The 19598-nt window shown below is 41.5% G+C and overlaps 1 protein-coding gene across 2 annotated transcripts in view; it reads right to left on the reverse strand.

Moving 5' to 3' along the window:
* nsmce2 (NSE2 (MMS21) homolog, SMC5-SMC6 complex SUMO ligase) overlaps positions 1-19598 on the reverse strand; it is a 231856-nt gene that overhangs the window by 175199 nt on the left and 37059 nt on the right. Inside the window, exon 4 of one of the 2 annotated variants that reach the window (XM_072268301.1) lies at positions 13372-13525. In XM_072268301.1, coding sequence (XP_072124402.1) covers positions 13372-13525 — 154 coding nt within the window. Of the gene's footprint in view, positions 1-13371; positions 13526-19598 lie in introns of those variants that run through there. The other variant, XM_072268300.1, reaches the window with a different exon arrangement.

Here is a 19598-nt window from a genome sequence, read left to right on the forward strand (position 1 = left end):
GAGGCACATCAAGACCCTGCTGCCCCCCTCACTGGACCCCCTGCAGTTTGCGTACTGTCCCAATCATTCAACAGACGACGCCATTGCCAGCACCCTCCACCTGGCCCTAACTCATCTAGACAAAAAAGACACATACATTCGAATGATGTTCATAGACTTCAGTTCCGCATTCAACACAATCATTCCTCAGAAGCTGATTGGAAACCTGAGCCTACTGGGCCTGAACACCTCCCTCTGCAACTGGATCCTAGACTTCCTGACCGGGAGTCCTCAGTCAGTCTGGATCGGAAGCAGCATCTCCAACACCATCACACTGAGCACAGGGGCCCCCCAAGGCTGTGTGCTCAGTCCACTGCTGTTCACTCTGTTGAACCACGACTGTGCAGCAACACACAGCTCGAACCACATCATCAAGTTCACCAGACCATGGCATGACCATGGTGGGTCTCATCAGCAAGAACGATGAGTCAGCATACAGAGAGGAGGTGCAGAGTCAAGAACCTGTCTCTGAACGTGAACAAAACAAAAGAGATGGTTGTTAACTTCAGGAGGACACAAAGCAACCACGGAGCTGAACATCGGCGACTCCTCCGTAGAGATCGTTAAGAGCACCAAATTTCTTGGTGTTCACCCGGCGGAAAATCTCACCTGGTCCCTCAACACCAGCTCCATAGCAAAGAAAGCCCAACAGCGTCTCTACTTTCAGCGAAGGCTGAGAAAAGTCCATCTCCCACCCCCCATCCTCAGCACATTCTACAGAGGTTGTATTGAGAGCATCCTGAGCAGCTGCATCACTGCCTGGTTCGGAAATTACACCATCTTGGATCGCAAGACCCTGCAGCAGATAGTGAGGTCAGGTGAGAAGATCATCGGGGTCCCTCTTCCCGCCATTACACACATTTACAACACACGCTGCATCCGCAAAGCAAACAGCATTATTAAGGATCCCACGCACCCCTCATACAAACTCTTCTCCCTCCTGCCATCTGACAAAAGGCACCAAAGCATTCGGGCTCTCACGACCAGACGATGTAACAGTTTCTTCCCCCAAGCCATCAGACTCCTCAATACCCAGAGCCTGGACTGATACCAACCTACTGCTCTCAGCTGTGCCTATTGTCTTGTTTATTATTTATTGTAATGCCGGCACTATTTTGTGCACTTTATGTAGTCCTGGGTAGGTCTGTAGTCTAGTGTAGTTTTTGTGTTGTTTTATGTAGTTCAGTGTAGTTTTTGTATTGTTTCATGTAGCACCATGGTCCTGAAAAACATTGTCTCATTTTTACTGTGTACTGTACCAGCAGTTATGGTCGAAATGACAATAAATAGTGACTTGACTTGTCTTGAGATTAGAAATGCTACATATTCAATTGCTGCTATAAAGATTAGATAAACTGGAAATATTCAGATCAAGTCGCACATGTAGAGAGAAAAATTATGCACCAAATAGAAGATTATCGCCCCAGAACAATTGGGCACAAACTAATGAGAAACATTTCCAGTTCTGCTCGTATTTACCCTTGTTAACTTCCTGCAGGTTTAGGACACCTGTGAAAGTGCAGAACTCTAGAATTTACTTAACAAGTTCCAGTAATGACTTCCTTGTGATGCTGCTGCTGGGTTTTACATGAAGCCCACCCACATGATAGTGGTAATGACACAAGGCACCTTGCTGCTTTGAATTAAGACCTAACACTCTGCAAGCTGAGTTCTCAAAATACATATCAAACAAGTGCGTACCTAACATTTATTTGTTTCAGCAGCAGGTTTCAATTCACTCTCTCAGATGTGATTACTTACTTTCTCTCATCACACTCAAAGAGTTCTACAGCACAGAAACAGGTCCTTCAGTCTATCAGTTCATGCCAAACTATTAATCTGCCTACTCGTGTCAACCTGCACTGGGACCACAGCCCTCCGTACCTCTCTCATCTATGTACTTATCCAAATTTCTCTAAAATGATGAAATCGAACTCGCATCCAGTGCTGGCATTAATCTGCTGAATATTCCTATTTTGCTTTGAACTGTAATTGCAAAATGACCACTGGGGTCCCATGTGTTGACAGTTACTGCCAAGAGCTGTCAACAGTATCAGTAGACAGATGGGACTCAATCTCACACAGAATAAGACTATACTTTAATGCTTTTCAAATTGTTGAAACGTTATATGAGTATTTTGCACTTGATGACAAAAGTAAGAGGTATGTTGTGTGAAGAGTGACTCATGTTTAACTTCAGAACATCAATGATGAATCTAGATGTAAATTATTAATTGTAAAGTGGCTTGGGACATCTGGAGAATGTCAGGGTATTCATATCAATGCCAGCCGTTTAAGAATATGACATACCTAATTTCTTTAAAACTTTTTTGCAACATATTAGAAAAATTACCACATCTAACTATAATTTTGATGAAAAGCATTACAAAAATGGAAAGTTTCAGTGAAAATGAGAAATACAAAATGCTTAATCCCCATGAATGCTGTGTAGCAATTATTCCAAGAAGTGTGTCAACCACAATCCTTTGAAAAATAATGTATCCTATGGCAGTTTTAATAATTTTAAAAATGAGGAAGATGCCAAATGTTCCAACACCTAGTAAATTCATCTCTAAACTCTCCTCAGAGAAGGGACAAAGTGAAGGTAAGGGGAGAGGGAGAGGGGAAGACAGACAGAGGTGGAGGGAGGAAGGGGGAAGGGGGAGGGAGAAGCCACTATCCACTGCACAGACCAGATAGCAGCATCAGGAAAAAAAGCAGCAGTAGTGTCTCAGTCCTGCTCCCCTGATCTGGAACATATAGTGGTCAAGTGTCCTCCATTTTATCTACCAAGAGCAAGGTTTGTAGGGAAATTCTTGGGAATCTGCAGACAAATGTTGAGTTAGGGAAGAGGTTAAAAAATTGAACAGCACAACAGTCAGCGTAACATTTTACAGCTCTAGCTGCAAGACCGCTGCCCGTAAGGAGTTAGTGCATTTTCCCCTGTGACTGCATGGATTACTGCCAGTGCCCTGGTTTCCTCCTACATTCCACAGGCATACGAGTTAGGGTTAGTAAGTTGTAGGCATGCTATGTTTGTGCCATAGCATGGTGACACTTGCAGGCTGCCCCCAGCATATTCTCAATGCAAACAACACATTTCATTGTATGCTTTGATGTTTCAGTGTACATGTGACAACAAAGTTAATCTTTAATTTCCATCCTACTCCTGGTACCAAGCACCAGTCAATACAGAAACAAGGGAGCAGATACAAATGTTTGGCTGAAAAAACAGTGATGAGGGAGTTGTTGTGATTCTTGGAGCACTAAGAACAGCTATGAGGAAGATGGAATGTATACAGGCTAGAAAGAATGTATTAAACAAGAGTGGGGATAAATCCTTGAAGGAAAATTGTATAGTGCTATGAAGGAGGTTTCAAATGACTTCACAATGTTATAATACAGGAAGGCAGTACAGAAAAAGAGTGCAAGAAACAGTGCAGAAAGGTAGGTAGCAGAACAAGAGATTTTTGTAGACCAAGAGAAAATCCATTCCGTGTTTATGTACACAGGAAATTTTGCAGATGGTGGAAATCCAGAGTAACACACACAAAATGCTGGAGGAACTCAGCAGATCATGCAGTATCTATGAAAAGGAATAAAGAATTGAAGGTTTGGGCTGAGACCCTTCATGACTGATAAAAGATCTCAGCCTGAAATATCAACTGTTTATTCCTTCCCATAGGTGCTGCCTACTTGCTGAGTAGGGAGTAGGGAGCGATCCCTGCGGAAAACAAAGCGGGGGGAGGGAAAGATGTGCTTAGTGCTGGGATCCCGTTGGAGGTGGCGAGGTTACGGAGAATTATATGTTGGACCTGGGGGCTGTTGGGGTGGTAGGTGAGGACAAGGGGAACCCTATTCCTAATGGGGCGGCGGGAAGATGGGATGACAGCAGATGTGCGTGAAATGGGAGAGATGCGTTTGAGAGCAGAGTTGATAGTGGAAGAAGGGAAGCCGCTTTCCGCAGGGATCGCTCCCTACGCGACTCCCTTGTCCATTCGTCCCCTCCCATCCCTCCCCACCGATCTCCCTCCCGGCACTTATCCTTGTAAGCGGAACAGGTGCTACACATGCCCTTACACTTCCTCCCTCTCGACCATCAGGGCCCCAGACAGTCCTTCCAGGTGAGGCGACACTTCACCTGTGAGTCGGCTGGGGTGATATACTGCATCCGGAGCTCCCGATGTGGCCTTCTATATATTGGCGAGACCCGACGCAGACTGGGAGGCCGTTTCACTGAACACCTACGCTCTGTCTGCCAGAGAAAGCAGGATCTCCCAGTGGCCACACATTTTAATTCCACGTCCCATTCCGAAATGTCCATTCACGGCCTACTCTACTTTAAAAATGAAGCCACACTCAGGTTGGAGGAACAACACCTTATATTCCGTCTGGGTAGCCTCCAACCTGATGGCATGAACATTGACTTCTCTAACTTCCGTTAATGCTCCACCTCCCCCTCGAACCCCATCCGTTATTTATTATATTATATATATATGTATTCTTTTTCTCTCTCTCTCTCTCTCCTTTTTCACCCTCTGTCCCTCTCACTATACTCCTTGCCCATCCTCTGGGCTTCCCCCCTCCCCCTTTTCTTTCTCTCTAGGCCTCCTGTCCCATGATCCTCTCATATTCCTTTTGCCAATCAACTGTCCAGCTCTTGGCTCCATCCCTCCTCCTCCTGTCTTCTCCTATCATTTTGGATCTCCCCCTCCACCCCCCCCAACTTTCAAATCTCTTACTAACTCCTCTTTCAGTTAGTCCTGACGAAGCGTCTCGGCCCGAAATATCGACTGTACCTCTCCTTAGAGATGCTGCCTGGCCTGCTGCATTCACCAGCAACTTTTATGTGTGTTGCTTGAAATTCCAGCATCTGCAGATTTCCTCGTGCAGTAACTTGTGTGTGTTCAGGTGTACTTGTTCTTGGTCCAAAGAGGAAGATAGCTTTTTGGAAATTAGCCAAGCCAAATCAAGCAAGAATCAGTGAGAAGTCACATAGAAAACAGTGATCACAATATCATACAATTTAAAATCAAGAATCAACTTTATTCGCCATATATATTTAAATGTATCAGGAAATTGTTGTGGTGTGGGTCAGGGTGTGACATGCAACAAAAAACTTCATTTAACTATTATAAAGAATAAAGATAGCTCTGAAAGAGCATTAAGATCACTCAAAGGTAAAAATAATCACTTGGTAAACTTCAATGGGATAAGAACAAATCTGGCCCAGGTAAATAAGAAACAAAACTTGCCAATCAAAGCAAGTTCCAGGGATCTCAGCCGAAAACGGTAACTGTTTATTCATTTCCATAGGTGCTGCCTGACCTTCTGAATTCCTCCAGTAGTTCGTGTGTGTTGCAATCAAAGCGTTACTTGAACAACTTGAGGCCCTTAAGGTCGAAATGCTTTAGCTACAGGTTACAAATATTCTCAGAAGGGTAAAGAGGTCAGGAAATGAAATCCAGACCTCTAAAACAGTGGCCCCCAACCACCGGGCCGCAAGGAAACGATATGATTTGGCGATATGAAACGATATGAGTCAGCTGCACCTTTCCTTATTCCCTGTCACGCACTGTTGAACTTGACCACCCCCCCACCCCCACCCCCCCGATCCGCCGGTCTGCAAGAATATTGCCAATATTAAACTGGTCCACAGTGCAAAAAAGGTTGGGGACCCCTGCTCTAAAAGACAGGAAAAAAAAGAACATCTGACAGATGCCAAATTGCTAACAGAAGAGAGAACCAGACATTACAGAGCTCAGCAGAAGATTTAAGAAAGGAGGGAAAAAGTGAAAGGGAAATAGAGAGGAGTCAGCAGACCCACACTCAATGATATGGTACAACTTCCTCCCCTCTAATTACATTTCTGAACTGTCCATGGACCCACAAACTCTTATTTCATTATTTGTTTACAGTACTTACAGTAATTTCCACTGTACTGCTGCAACAAAACAAATTTCACATCCTGTATGACAGTGGTAATAAACCTGATTCTCACTCTTCTGATTGTTCTGACATAGAGTTGTTATGGACTCACTAGGCCACAATGTTTTCTTCCATTTTGTAATTTGGTGTCAAGGTGATGAACTGTTTACATTTTAAGTCTTGGAGAAAGTGTGAATGTTATATATGAAAATAACAGAACCAGCATTTAACAAATGCTGAAATGCCAAGGGAGGAAAACAGGCATGGAAAAGTGATAAACAAAAGCAGAAGGAATGAGAGACAGATGCAGAGAGAGCAGGGGAAAGGTACCTGGAAAGACCAGGAAGGTGATGGAAATAGGGTAGCAGGGCGAGAGGCTGAGATGGCAACAGAACAAGAGAGAAAATGGATATAAGAAGAGATCAAACGAGGCATGCCAAAAGGTAAAGAGCTGCTGCAGTTGGTGACTTCCATTTCCATGTAGGAATAAAAAAATACGCTGAACTTTTGAATGTTTCAATAAAGACCAGAAGACACAGGAGTAGAATTAGGCCGTTCAGCCCATCAAGTCTGTTCTGCCGTTGTATCATGGCTGATTTATTATCCCTCTGAATCCCATTTTCCTGCATTCTCCCAATAACCTTTACCAACCTTATTAATCAAGAACCTATCAATCTCTGTTTTAAATATGCCCAATGACTTGGCCTTCACAGCCATCTGTGAGAATGAATTCCACAGATTCACCACCCACTGACTAAAGAGATTCCTTCTAATCTCTGTTCTAAAGAGATGTCCTAGTAATTTGAGCTGTGCCTTCTGGTCCTAAACTCCCCACTTCCAGTAACATCCTCTCCAAATTCAATCTATCAATATTCAATAGGTTTCAATGAGATTCCCCACCCCACCCCCCACCAGAGTACAAGTCAAGAACCATTAATAAATTTTTTTACTCCAGTTTTTATATGGTTCCAAGCATTGCACACACACATCCAAGTGTGGCAGTGATTGCACATTGATCAAACTATTAATGTCCAAACAAATTATCATTTGTACTTCCCTGAGGCTGGTATTCACTGACAGAAATGCAGTAACAACAAACAAGGAAATGCAAGTTTTATTCATCAAGAAGTAGAACTGACTCTCAAGTACTTATCCTCATTTCAATCACCTGGGGTCAAGGTTGGCTGCTTCAAAAGAGTACAGAGTGCCTGGAGGTAAATTCGTTTTACATGGAGTGACCTTGACAGAATGAGGTTTTGGTCTAAAGAGATCCAAGAAGATTGGATGCTGTGTTCCACTGCATGGACTTAACAAATGCTCACACCTATGTATGCTTTTCATACAATCACTCTCTTGCTCACACCCTTTTTAACAATGGCCCTTCCCTGCTCAATCTCCCATCACTTTGACCCTTCCACTAATTTTCTCCCTCCTCCTAGTTCTTTCCAACCCCCTGCCTGTTTTACCCCGGTCCTGACCTCCCTTTCCTTGGCTCTTGGCAATCAATGTACCGTTAAAACATCTCCATGAAAATTATTGGAACCAAGTCGGTTATGGTCTTACTGCCATTATTCTATACTAGGTGTTAATAAGTTTCAATTAACAAGCAAATGCATAGTGTCACTTTTAAATAGTTTTGTTACAACGGAGGATTGAGTAATTGTAGTGGTAGTTAATTGTAGTGGTAAGACAGTTATAATGGTGGCAATTCTTTTTTATGCTTATATAAGGCACACAAGTTACGTGCTATGGGCAAAATGAACTAAATCACCCAGTTTCAGTGACAAATTTCAATGCAGTTCTATGGACAAGTAGTACATACCTAGCTTTTTTTTCCAAGATGGGGAGATGTAGAGGTAGTTAATAGTGTTATTCCGATGCCACTCTGTTAGCCACTCCCATATGGAAGGAGTTCACATACTGTGCAAACAGGGTTATCGATAAAGTTCAGTTAAGTATCCTGCAGGCTGGTGGCCTGGTGTGCTCTGCCCTGTCCCTCAATAATGAGCACGATTGTAATAAATGCAATCTTAAGTTCCTAGAAAAATATCTATAGCACCATAAACAGAATCATACGAGATTCTGCAGATGCTTGAAATCCAGAACAACACATGCAAAATGCTAGAGGAACTCAGAAGGTCAGGCAGAACTATGGAAATGAATCAGATCCTGAAGGTCGGCCCAAAGCATCGACTGTTTATTCATTTCTACAGATGCTGCCCGACCTACTGTGTTCCTCCTGCGTTTTGTATGTATTGCAGTAAACAGAATAACAGCCAAATTATTCACTGTGTACACTTTCAAAATAACCTGAATCAAATGACTCACAATGAGTCATATTATTTTCATTTGGCATTTATATCACTTCCAGGGATCCCGGTTAATATTCAACTCGCTGTAAATTCAGCAATTTGTGAAAACACTGGTTTCCATGACACATTCTAAAGTTTAAGCTGGCTGTTCATATTAAACACCTGCAGCTATAAGCCGGTTTTACTCAGTGGGCCTTTCTTATTCTACAGTGGATGGATGCCAGAGAAATTCAAGGTTAATGGCTTTCAATACCATCATATTGCCAGCACATCATGGAAAAATATACCAAACCTTGCCAAGGTACACTAAGACTCTAATAACCGGAGTTTATTACTATTTCATCTTCTTGTGTCACCCAGAACACAGGTCAGCATTTGAGTTGCAACTAGATCATTGCTGTTGGCACAGCACAAAGAAAATGCAGAACAAATAGACCTTGACAACTTTGATAGAATCTTGTACATTTAATCAAAGAATCACCATTAGTGAAGTAAACCTGGTATAGTTGTGTTCATGCAAAGCCTTTGCTCCTCATGCAAAGATTCCACATAACGGGAGGAGAAACTGAAAAGCTGCCAGCACAAAATAATCCAAGAAACTTATTGTAATAAACACTCAGTGGTTCTCTCACAAGTCTACTTTATATACACAGTCAACACACATGAGAAACTCTCAGAGAACCAGTTGATAGAACAAGGAGATGCTGGTCAGTAACAACAAAGGCATAATGAACTGTAAACGCTGAAGCTTCACTGGGAAGGCACTGCATCAATGATAAGCATGTTGGGGTCATCTGTTGTATCTGGTACTCCTGGTGTGACCTTCTCTACATTGGTGAGACCCAGCACAGGTTGAGAGACTGCTTCATCAGGCACCTTCTCTCCATCTGCCACAATGGGTGAGCTTTCCTGGTGACTACCCATTTTAATTCTTCTTCCCATTCTGGTCCATGGCCTCCTCTACTGACACAATCAGGCTACTCTTAGGAGCAACACCTCACATTCCAGCTGGGTAGCCTCCAATCTGACAGCTATGTTTTTCCATTCCCCATTCTGGTTTCCCTCTTACCTCTTCTCTTGTCCTCACCTATCACCTCACTCTGGTCCCCCTTCTCCTTTGTTTTCTTTCATGGTGCACTTCCACTCCTATCAGATTCCTCCTTCTTTCGCCCTTTACCTCTTCCACCCAACACCTCCTAACTTCTCACTTCGTCTTCCCCCTCAACTAGTTTGACCTGTTGCCTGCCAGCTTTTACTCCTCCACCTCTCCCACCTTCTAATTCTGTCTTCTTCCCCCTTCCCTCTAGTCCTGATGAATGGTCTCGCTTAAACTCTCAACTGTTTATTCCTCTCCATAGATGCTGACTGACCTGCTGAATTCCTCCAGCACTTAGTGTGTTGCTCCAGATTTCCAGCATCTGCAGAATATCGAGCTTATAAATGCTGTAGAAATCTTATTGCGAATAAATTTCAACAATGATAAGCATATAATTCTCATTTATTCTTGTAAATTGATCCATTACATGTTGTGTTTACATTGGTACTGTCATAACTACCAGTTCCATGGAAAATAATACGATAAAAAGGATGGAGAGAATTAGTTTTGTGATTTGGACTCCTGTGGTCTGGAAGCTGTCAGCAAGAGGCCGGAGACTTTTACGCCAGAAGGTGAGGATTCAACAAATAATGCAATGTGAATCAGAGATCCTCCTTTATTGGAAAGAGCCTAGGGCCAGATCAATCTGCAATCGCTATGGAAAGACAGATGAGAAAATGAAAAGAGAATCACACTGAACTTAGCCCCAAATAGAAATGTTGTTCTTCCATAGCAAACAAGAGAAAATCGGCAGATGGTGGAAATTTGAGCCACACACACAAAATGCTGGAGGAGCATCAATGGAAAAGAGTACAGTCAACGTTTCAGGTCAAGACCCTTCATCATGACAATCTGCTTTCTGTCTCTCCAAAATAGCATCTTATTTATTACATTTCACAGGGATAAATCCTGTGATTATGGAACATCAACTGTACTCTTTTCCGTAGATGCTATCTGACCAGCTGAGTTCCTCCAGCATTTTGTGTGTGTTGCTCTTCCGTAACTTGAAAAAAATCCATTCTTGATAACATATTGTTGCAAACTACATTATTATTGTTCACCTACATACAAATTCAGTCATGATTTGGAAAATAAAACACAAAACATAATTGTCCATTCTGTGCAACCAGTTTTGACATTTGCATCTCCTCACAGATGTAAGACTATGACATAGGAGCAGAATTAAGCCATTCATTTCAAGTGCTCTGCTCCGCCATTCCCTTCCTCTCAACCCCTCTCAAGAGTGAAATAGAATTAAAGTACAGAATTATACTTTAGGTATGTTAGGTAGGAGAAAACATAAAACTTTGAAAAAAAGCAAAGTGACCAAAATAGAGAAGAAATAATTTTATTACTGTAATATCAATTCCAGTAGAGCACCATATGATCCTATATTTTATTTACTGGTTCAGATTACATTTATTTGGATCAATATTACATTACTACACCACAAACCCTGCTGTCAGTGGAAATGATAAGTTACACAATCACCCTTTTGTTTTCCCGATAACTCTGGTTCATATAATACATACAGTCTCCTAGTGACTGGTGAATTATCTCAACAGCCTACCATCTAAATGCGCTCTTACCAGGAGTGAACCCACAGATACAAATATCCCCAGGTAAGCCAGAGCTGGGAGCTGCTCAGCAAGACTCTGTGTGGTGCCTTTCTGAATGTAACTAGTAATCACATTGAGAAAATGCAGAGGTGGGGCTGCAAAAACATTTGTACAACAAATTGCTTGACTGGCTTACTGAAGATAAAATCTGCACAGCTTATTTTTTAATTGAACTTTCCAACATAAAAGCAATTAAATATATTTAATTAATTCAAGCAAATAAAACATTAAAGTACCTCTTCCATGTGGAAGCCAGTTATTCCCAATTCAAATGTTGCTTTTATACTAATTGAGTGCTGGGAAGTCTGTTGAACTTCAGTGACCCCTACTGGAATTATTGAGGAGTGCAAGGCAAAGAACGGTAGTCCTGTCATCAGTAATAAACTGACTGGAAGACTGGACGTCAATATTCAAGGTATGTCATTCTTCAGTAGAGTTCAGTGGGAATAACTGTGCATCTATAGAAGTTTGTGAGTATTACTGTACTAGTCCAGCTCTCTGCTCTGCCATTTCATCATTCCATTCCTCTCAAACCCCCTCAAGAGCTCGTGAACGCAGCAGGCCAGGCAGCACCTCTCGGAAGAGGTACAGTCCACGTTTCGGGCCGAGACCCTTCGTCAGGACTAACTAAAAGAAGAGCTAGTAAGAGATTTGAAATCACTTTCAAATCTCTTACTAGCTCTTCTTTCAATTAGTCCTGACGAAGGGTCTCAGCCCGAAACATCGACTGTACCTCTTCCTAGAGATGTTGCCTGGCCTGCTGTGGTCACCAGCAACTTTAATGTGTGTTGCTTGAATTTTCAGCATCTGCAGAATTCCTCGTGTTTGCCCCTCAAGAGCTGGTGAGCTTTCTTGACTGGAATAAATACAAGGCAGTTTTTCACTTATCATTCCTCCTGCCCTATTTATCCACATCATGTTTGGATTTTCCCATCACCCTTTCCTCTTCTGAAATCCTTGTTCTTATGTCCAGCCCAAGTCAGTAATATACCTTCCCTCATTAAGGACCCTCCATCATGAAGGACCCTCACCATCCAGAACATGCCCACATCTCATTGCTACCATCAGGAAGGTGGTACAGAAGCCAGAAGGCACACACTCAACATTTTAGGAACAGCTTATTTATTTATTTATTTATTGGGATTCAGTGTGGAATGCTTCAAGCTCCTCGTATACAACACTACCGGTAAATGTCATAAAACGGGGGAGAAACACCTCACTCATCCCGTCAGCAGCTGCATGCAACCATACCTTCTCCTCAGAACTATCTACATTATGGATCAGTAAATATTATGAACAATGAAATGTTTGAAACAAACTCCACCAGAATGGTAGAAACGATCTAGGTAAATAATGGTTTTTTTTATTTGACATTTCCTGAATTGCCATGTACAAGCATCCCTGGATAATGCACAGTCCAGTTTTTTTTTAAACAAGCGCCCACAAGTCAGAAAATACCGGACTTCCACAGTACTGTAATGAATAGCATCAGAAGCACATCAGATGATGGCTAAGAAAGAGCAATTACTACAAGTAGACAGAGAAAGGAAACTAGTTCAGCCAATCATAGGATTGGCAAGTCTGAAAGTCAAAGCCTCTGGGTCGGTACGTCCAGAAGTCAGTTGCCCAATATCTGTGAGTCTCCAAGTCCAGGCCAGGGACTGGAGGTCAGAAGCATAATATCTGCCAGTTTGATGCCAAGGATTCTGGATTGGCCTGACCTGGTGTTGGAGGTCTGTCTTGTCAGCAAGTGGATGGGTTAGTGGGAGAGTGGTAAAGGGGTTTGTTTTCCTGCTTTGTTGCTATTGTTGTTTGTGTTGTTCTGCTGAACGAGATAGGTATGCTATGTTGGTGCTGGAACGTGTAGTGACACTTGCAGACTGCTCCCAGCACATCCAAGTTGTGTTGATTGTTAATGCAAACAACGCATTTCATTGCATGTTTCATGTACATGTGATAAATAAATGAATCTGAATGCATGTACATTAAACTTCTAAGTTCAATAATATTATGGGAGCTCATTCATTTGGAGCAGTGAGCATGTCAGGTGTTTGCAATCCAGGGATGGCCAAATTCAGTTGCATTATGATACGAGCTACCAGCGTAAGTGGTGCATGCGAGTTCGATTTCAACATTTAAGATAAGTTTGGATAGGCAAATGGATGGTAGAAGTATGGAGAGCTAAACCCTAGTGCAAGTCGATAAGAGTAGGCAGTTTAAATGGCTCGGCACAGACTAGATGAGCTGAAGGGCCTGTTTCTGTGCTGTACTTCTCTATGATCCTATCTGCAGTACCTTCAAAAGACAATGTCAAACTCCACAATGAGGCTATAAACATTAAGCATTGACACAGATGTGAAATAACCATTGCACTTACCTTGCCTTCTCATCTCATTCAGCTGACTTTTAAAATGGAGATATTTATCAGTTTTGAGTAGATCTTCATCTTTGTTCAGATTTTTTAGTTCTTTAAACCTTTTATCTACTAGTAATCTCAAATCAGGCAATCGTTCTGTTCGTTCTTGCACTACCTAGAAAAAGATTTAAATATATAAATGTGATTGGTTCTTGAGATAAATTCAAGAGATTCTGAAGATGCTGGAAATCCAGAGGAACATACATACACACACACAAAGCTGAAGAAACTGTGCAAGTCAGGCAGCTGCAACGAGAGGAGTAAACAATAGATGATTTGGGCCTACACTCTTAATCAGAACTGCAAGGGTGGGGAGGGAGAAGCAAAAATAAAAAGATGAAGGAAATGGAAGGAATACAAGCTAACAGATGAGGCCAGATGAGGGGGAAGATGGATGGGTGGGAGAGGAGGCATAAAATGAAATACTGGGATATGAAAGAAAGGTTCTTAAGATGTAGTCATGGGAATTGATAAAGTTAACACCATCACCTAACGAGAGGCAGTTGCACATGTCTCAGCCTCTCATAAGATAGCTACAAATTTCGAACCAAGTCATGGATCTACTATAATTTGCTAATAAAACACTGCATTGTCGTACTATGTTGTACAAAGCCAACATGTAGAAATGTGTTATGTAGAAAAGGTTAATATCAAGAGGGTGCATGGGAAAGGAAATAGCAACAGAGTGTTATTCATTGGAATGCAAGGTTAAGTAGCAGATTTTGTAAAGCTGAAAAGCATCTACATTCATCTAAATGTTTTCATTTGTAGCTAACTGGTCCTCCCACAAATTATTAGTTTTGCAAAATGTTTCCCATCATGAATGTTTTGATCTATCAGACTAATACATGAAGTAACCAGCCACAACACCTTTTTGTAACTCCAACATTAAAAGTCCAGACATTTTTTTTACTCCAGCCTTACCCGAGTTTCACACCCACAATTTAATATCAGATATGAGACCTTGAAAGAAAAATATGTAAATTTGCAATGGTGAAAATATCTTTAGCAGAGTGGATTTGTTTTCAATCTGAAATAAACCTGAAATTTTCTTTACAATTGATAATGGATTGTGAGAAATGTCAGATTGTGGATATTTTTAAATGGATACCCTCCACCATCCTCAACCTACCTTTCATTATGGAGATTACAGCTGGCTTCTGGAACAGCTGGTCACACATTCAGCTGTTTAATATTAGAACTTGGATTATATTACCAGGAACAGAATTTGTTCCAAACACATGACCAAAACGTTAGCATAGCCAGCTGGAAAATCAGTTCACTGTTAAGAAGGTTGAGAGAGTGAAGATAACTGGTGCACCAATCGTGAGTTGGAGAGCTCCAAGAGAGGAGGCGATGCGCAGGTCCGGGACCGAAGTTTAAAAGGGGAAAGCTTTGCGCAAACTCGGCTATAACCAGCGCACCAGTCATGAGTTACAGAGCTGGAAGGTTCAGGCAGAAAAGGGAGACATGGCCTAGCACTGCGGTCATCGACGGAGTGGTCTAAGGCAAGCTTTGGCTCATTCGGGCTTTGGCGAGGTAAGTGGGTAGGTGGATTTCATTTTTTTTTCCCTTGCATTTTCTTTGGAGGAATAGAGAGCATATCTGTAGGGTTAGTACTATGCTCTGGGTGGCAGATGTGGGAATCCTGGGAATCTTCCAGTCTCCCAAATAGGCATATCTGTGCCAGGTGCACCGAGATGCAGCTTCTGAGAGACCATGTTACGAATCTGAAGCTGCGCTTGATGACCTACAACTTATAAGGGAAAGGAGCAGGAGATAGATAGGAGCTACAAGGAGTTAGTCACACCGAGGCTACAGGAGTTAGACAAGTGGGTGTCTGTCAGGGAAGGGATGGGCAGAGCTCAGACAGTAGAGAGCACCCCTCTGGTCATCCACTTCATTAATCATTATCTCGTTTTGGATGCTGTTGAGGGGGGGGGGGGTGACCTGACAGAGCATAACCACGGCGATCGTACCCCTGGCACTGAGCCTGGTTCCGTGGTGCATAAGGGAGAGAAGATGATGAGGAATGTGGTAGTCATAGGGGATTCAATAGTGAGGGGAATAGAAAGGAGGTTCTGTCAGCCTGATAGAGATACCCGCATGGTGTGTTGCCTCCCAGGCGCCAGGGTGTGGGATGTCTCGGATCGGGTGCAGAGTATTCTGAAGGGAGAGAGTGAAAAGCGGGTGGTATCAATGACATCAGTAGAAAAAGGGAGAAGGTCCTGAAGAGAGAATTCAGAGAGTTGGGTAAGAAGCTGAAAAGCAGGACCTCCAGGGATTGCTGCCTGTGCCATGTGCTAACAAGCGCAAGAATAGCATGATCAGGCATATGAATGCGTGGCTGAGAGACTGGTGTAGGGGGCAGAGCTTCTGGTTCATGGATCATTGGGGCCTCTTCTGGGGGAGGCCCAACCTGTACAAAAAGGACGGGTTACACCTGAACCCAAAGGGATCCAATATCCTAGCAGGCAGGTTTAATAGAGCTGTTAGGGAAGGTTTAAACTATTTTGGCAGGGGGATGGGAACCAAAGTGATAGGGCTGAGGAAAGGGAAAACAGAAATAAAGATAGCGTGCAACAGTTTGCATCTGGTTTGCATCTCCAACATCTACATCATGTGAAACTACGGTGGTTCTTCTAGGAACGTCTGGAAATAAATCCCTATATTTAAAAATTAACTGTTTCATCTGGTCTCTCTGCTCTGGCTGTAAATGAGCTAATTTCTCATCAATATTTTCCAGAATTGTTGAGTTTGGTAATCTGGCAGAAATAATATTGGGTTTAAAATGAGTTTCAGATGAATCATCCATTAAGTTCCCAGTGGGATCAAACTCATTATTATTGACCACAACAGTCATAGTAGCAGCCTGTCTCTCATAATACAGTTTTATTTTTTATATGACACAGCTGTGTTGCCTTTCTCACTAACTTCATATTTAATTTCTGGTTTACCTTGACTCTCTGTGCTAATTTTCCTTTTAAAAGTTCTACCTGGAGAAAATTTACTCTTATGAATTAAAGCATACTCATCAGCTAATTTAGCAGACTCCTGCAATGTAGCAGTGTCCCTTTCACTTAAGTATGTCCTCACTTCAACAGGAATGCTCCTTTTAAATTCCTCCAGTAAAATCAACTCTTTTAATTTATTATACTCCCCATTCACATTTTTAGAGGAAACCCATCTCTCAAAACACACAGATTTCTCGTAGGCAAATTCCACGTAAGTTTTTTTCCCCACAGATTTCTTCAAATTTCTGAATCTTTCTGTATTAACTTCTGGAACCAGTTCATACGCTTTCAATACATGCTGCTTCACAATATCATAATCAAGTGCTTGCTCAGCAGTTAAAGCTGTATAAACTTGTAGTGCCTTGACCCTAATTACACTTTGTAACATCACTGGCCATCTATCTTTCGGCCATCTTAAACTCAGAGGAACAATTTCAAAATGTTGGAAATATTTGTCCACTTCTGTTTCATTAAATGGAGGAGCCAAAATAACCTCTCAACTAGCAACAAACTGTTTCCTAGAACCAAAGGACTGATTCTCGGACTTTAATTTCTCCATCTCTAGATCAAACTTCCTCTGTTTCTCTTTCTTAGTAGTAGTAGTAGTAGTAGTAGTAGTAGTCATACTTTATTAATCACGAGGGAAATTGGTTTTCGTTACAGTTGCACCATAAATAAATAGTAATAAAACCATAAATAATTAAATAGTAATATGTAACTTAAGCCAGGAAATAAGTCCAGGACCAGCCTATTGGCTCAGGATGTCTGACCCTCCAAGGGAGGAGTTGTAAAGTTTGATGGCCACAGGCAGGAATGACTTCCTATGATGCTCAGTGTTGCATCTCGGTGGAATGAGTCTCTGGCTGAATGTACTCATGTGCCCAACCAGTCCATTATGTAGTGGATGGGAGACATTGTCCAAGATGGCATGCAACTTGGACAGCATCCTCTTTTCACACACCACCGTCAGAAAGTCCAGTTCCATCCCCACAACATCACAGGCCTTATGAATGGGTGTGTTGATTCTGTTGGTGTCTGCTACCCTCAGCCTGCTGCCCCAGCATATAACAGCAAACATGATAGCACTGGCCACCACAGACTCATAGAACATCCTCAGCATTCAAATTCCCTTTTCCCATGGGCTTCTCTAGCCTCGAATTCCTTCTGTTTATTTTCAGCTTCTAACCGATTTCTTTCCAAATCAGCTTCTAATTGCTTTAACTTTATTTGTTCGATATGTAACTTCATCTCTAGATTACTCAATGGCAACATACCTAACACTTCTTCATCAAAAACACCCAACTCTTTATAGTGTGCCGCGATTTTTCTCTGAATTACTGGCTTTGTTGTAACCTTCGTAATTACTTTAAGGTCTAGCAATCTCGGATACAACACCCTTTCTCGCCTTCGTCAAAAGCTCCGGGTCTGGCGATTCCATAAAGTTCTCATATTCATTGCTGCCGAATACCATCCACAGACCAATCAAACAAAAGAATTGGGTATTTTCTCTTTTCCAAATCAGGTTGATAATTAAACAAGCACTTAAGCTCAAAATTGGAACAATCCATACGAGCTCCCAAATTATGTCACGTGATTGGCAACAATGAATATCACTTGAGTCAGGTTTTATAAAAACAAACAAACATTTATTAAACTCTGCTCAACAATAGCGAAAAATATTCAAATGACTAATTTAACTGGAAGTTAACTGCCATACGGCAACTCTGGAACAGTTCTTAAAAGGGTAAATGCAAAACCAGTTCTTAAAGTGGTAAATTTGAACACCGTTCTTAGAATGGTAAATTCGAAAGTCCAAGAGATTTATACAGTCAATTAGGAGAGACTTTCCTGAAGTAAAGAATTCCTCGAAGACGTGACGTTACTGCTGATCCCAGCTGGACCCCGCCTTGTCTGCAGGATTCACGATGATGGAAATAAAACGGTTTAAAGAAACTGACCTTTTCCTCTGGAGAATAGACACTGCGCAATCCTTCCTGCTTTGGTAGAGGATATCTCATGCAGGTTACTATTTCTTGAACGAAGATTCAATAAAGGTCGATCCTCTCCAAAACTGCCGAACGATATCAGCAGTACTCAACTCTGCAAGTTCCTGTACTTTAGTAAGGTCTTCACTCTCCATTACTACTTACAATACAAAGTAGAACTCAACTTTAAAACAAAACTGCGTCATAAGACGAATACGTAGCATAATGGAGTATCTGAAGAATTAAATGATGAACTGAACTTAAAACTCAACTGGAAAAACTGCGACACACCAGAGGTCTCCCCTAATATACCTGGTGAGAACATGTCATCGCGTGACCTCACATCGGTGGAAAATTGCACCATGTGACCTCCACAAGACCATTACATCATGCTCATCAGATACTCAATTACATCATGATCATAAGACAATCACAAGACACCCATGAGGTATGTAACACAGTGAGGAATTCGCACGTTCTACCCATGACATTGTGGGTTACCTCCAGGTGCTCAGGTTTCTTTCTTTCTTTTTCAATCTTTTTATTAGTTTCATAGAATATAAACATAGCATAATACAAAGTTATTGGGAATACATTATTTTACTTAACATGAGTAATTATAAAACCAAGTAGTATTTAATTGAAAAAACTCCCAATCGTATAGGATACCAATACAGGACAAAACGAAAATATCTAGACAAAAATCATAAAAAAAGAAAAGAAAAAATATATATAACCCCCTCAAAAAAAACTAATCTAAACAGAATTAATCAACTAAACTAAAAAAGACCTGGGCTATTTTAACAATTGTAAAATATGGGAAAAAAGAAAACCTTAGTGTCGACGACTCCGTTCCTCTCAACCAACACTACAGAGAAGTAAAATAAGTTTGGAAATGGTCAAATTACATCATATGAAAATACTGAATAAATGGCCTCCAAGTTTTTTCAAATTTAATGGAAGGGTCATAAACCACACTTCTAATTTTTTCCAAATTTAAACACAACATAGTTTGTGAAAACCAGTGAAATACAGTAGGAGGGTTAATCTCTTTCTAATTCAGCAAAATGGATCTTCTAGCCATTAAAGTAAGAAATGCAATCATCCAACGAGCTGAAGAGGTTAAATGATTTGATTCTATCATTGGTAATCCAAAAATAGCAGTAATTGGGTGAGGTTGTAAGTCTGT

This window comes from Mobula birostris, chromosome 9, assembly GCF_030028105.1.
Source record: "Mobula birostris isolate sMobBir1 chromosome 9, sMobBir1.hap1, whole genome shotgun sequence".
In the NCBI taxonomy this organism is placed as follows: Eukaryota; Metazoa; Chordata; class Chondrichthyes; order Myliobatiformes; family Myliobatidae; genus Mobula; species Mobula birostris.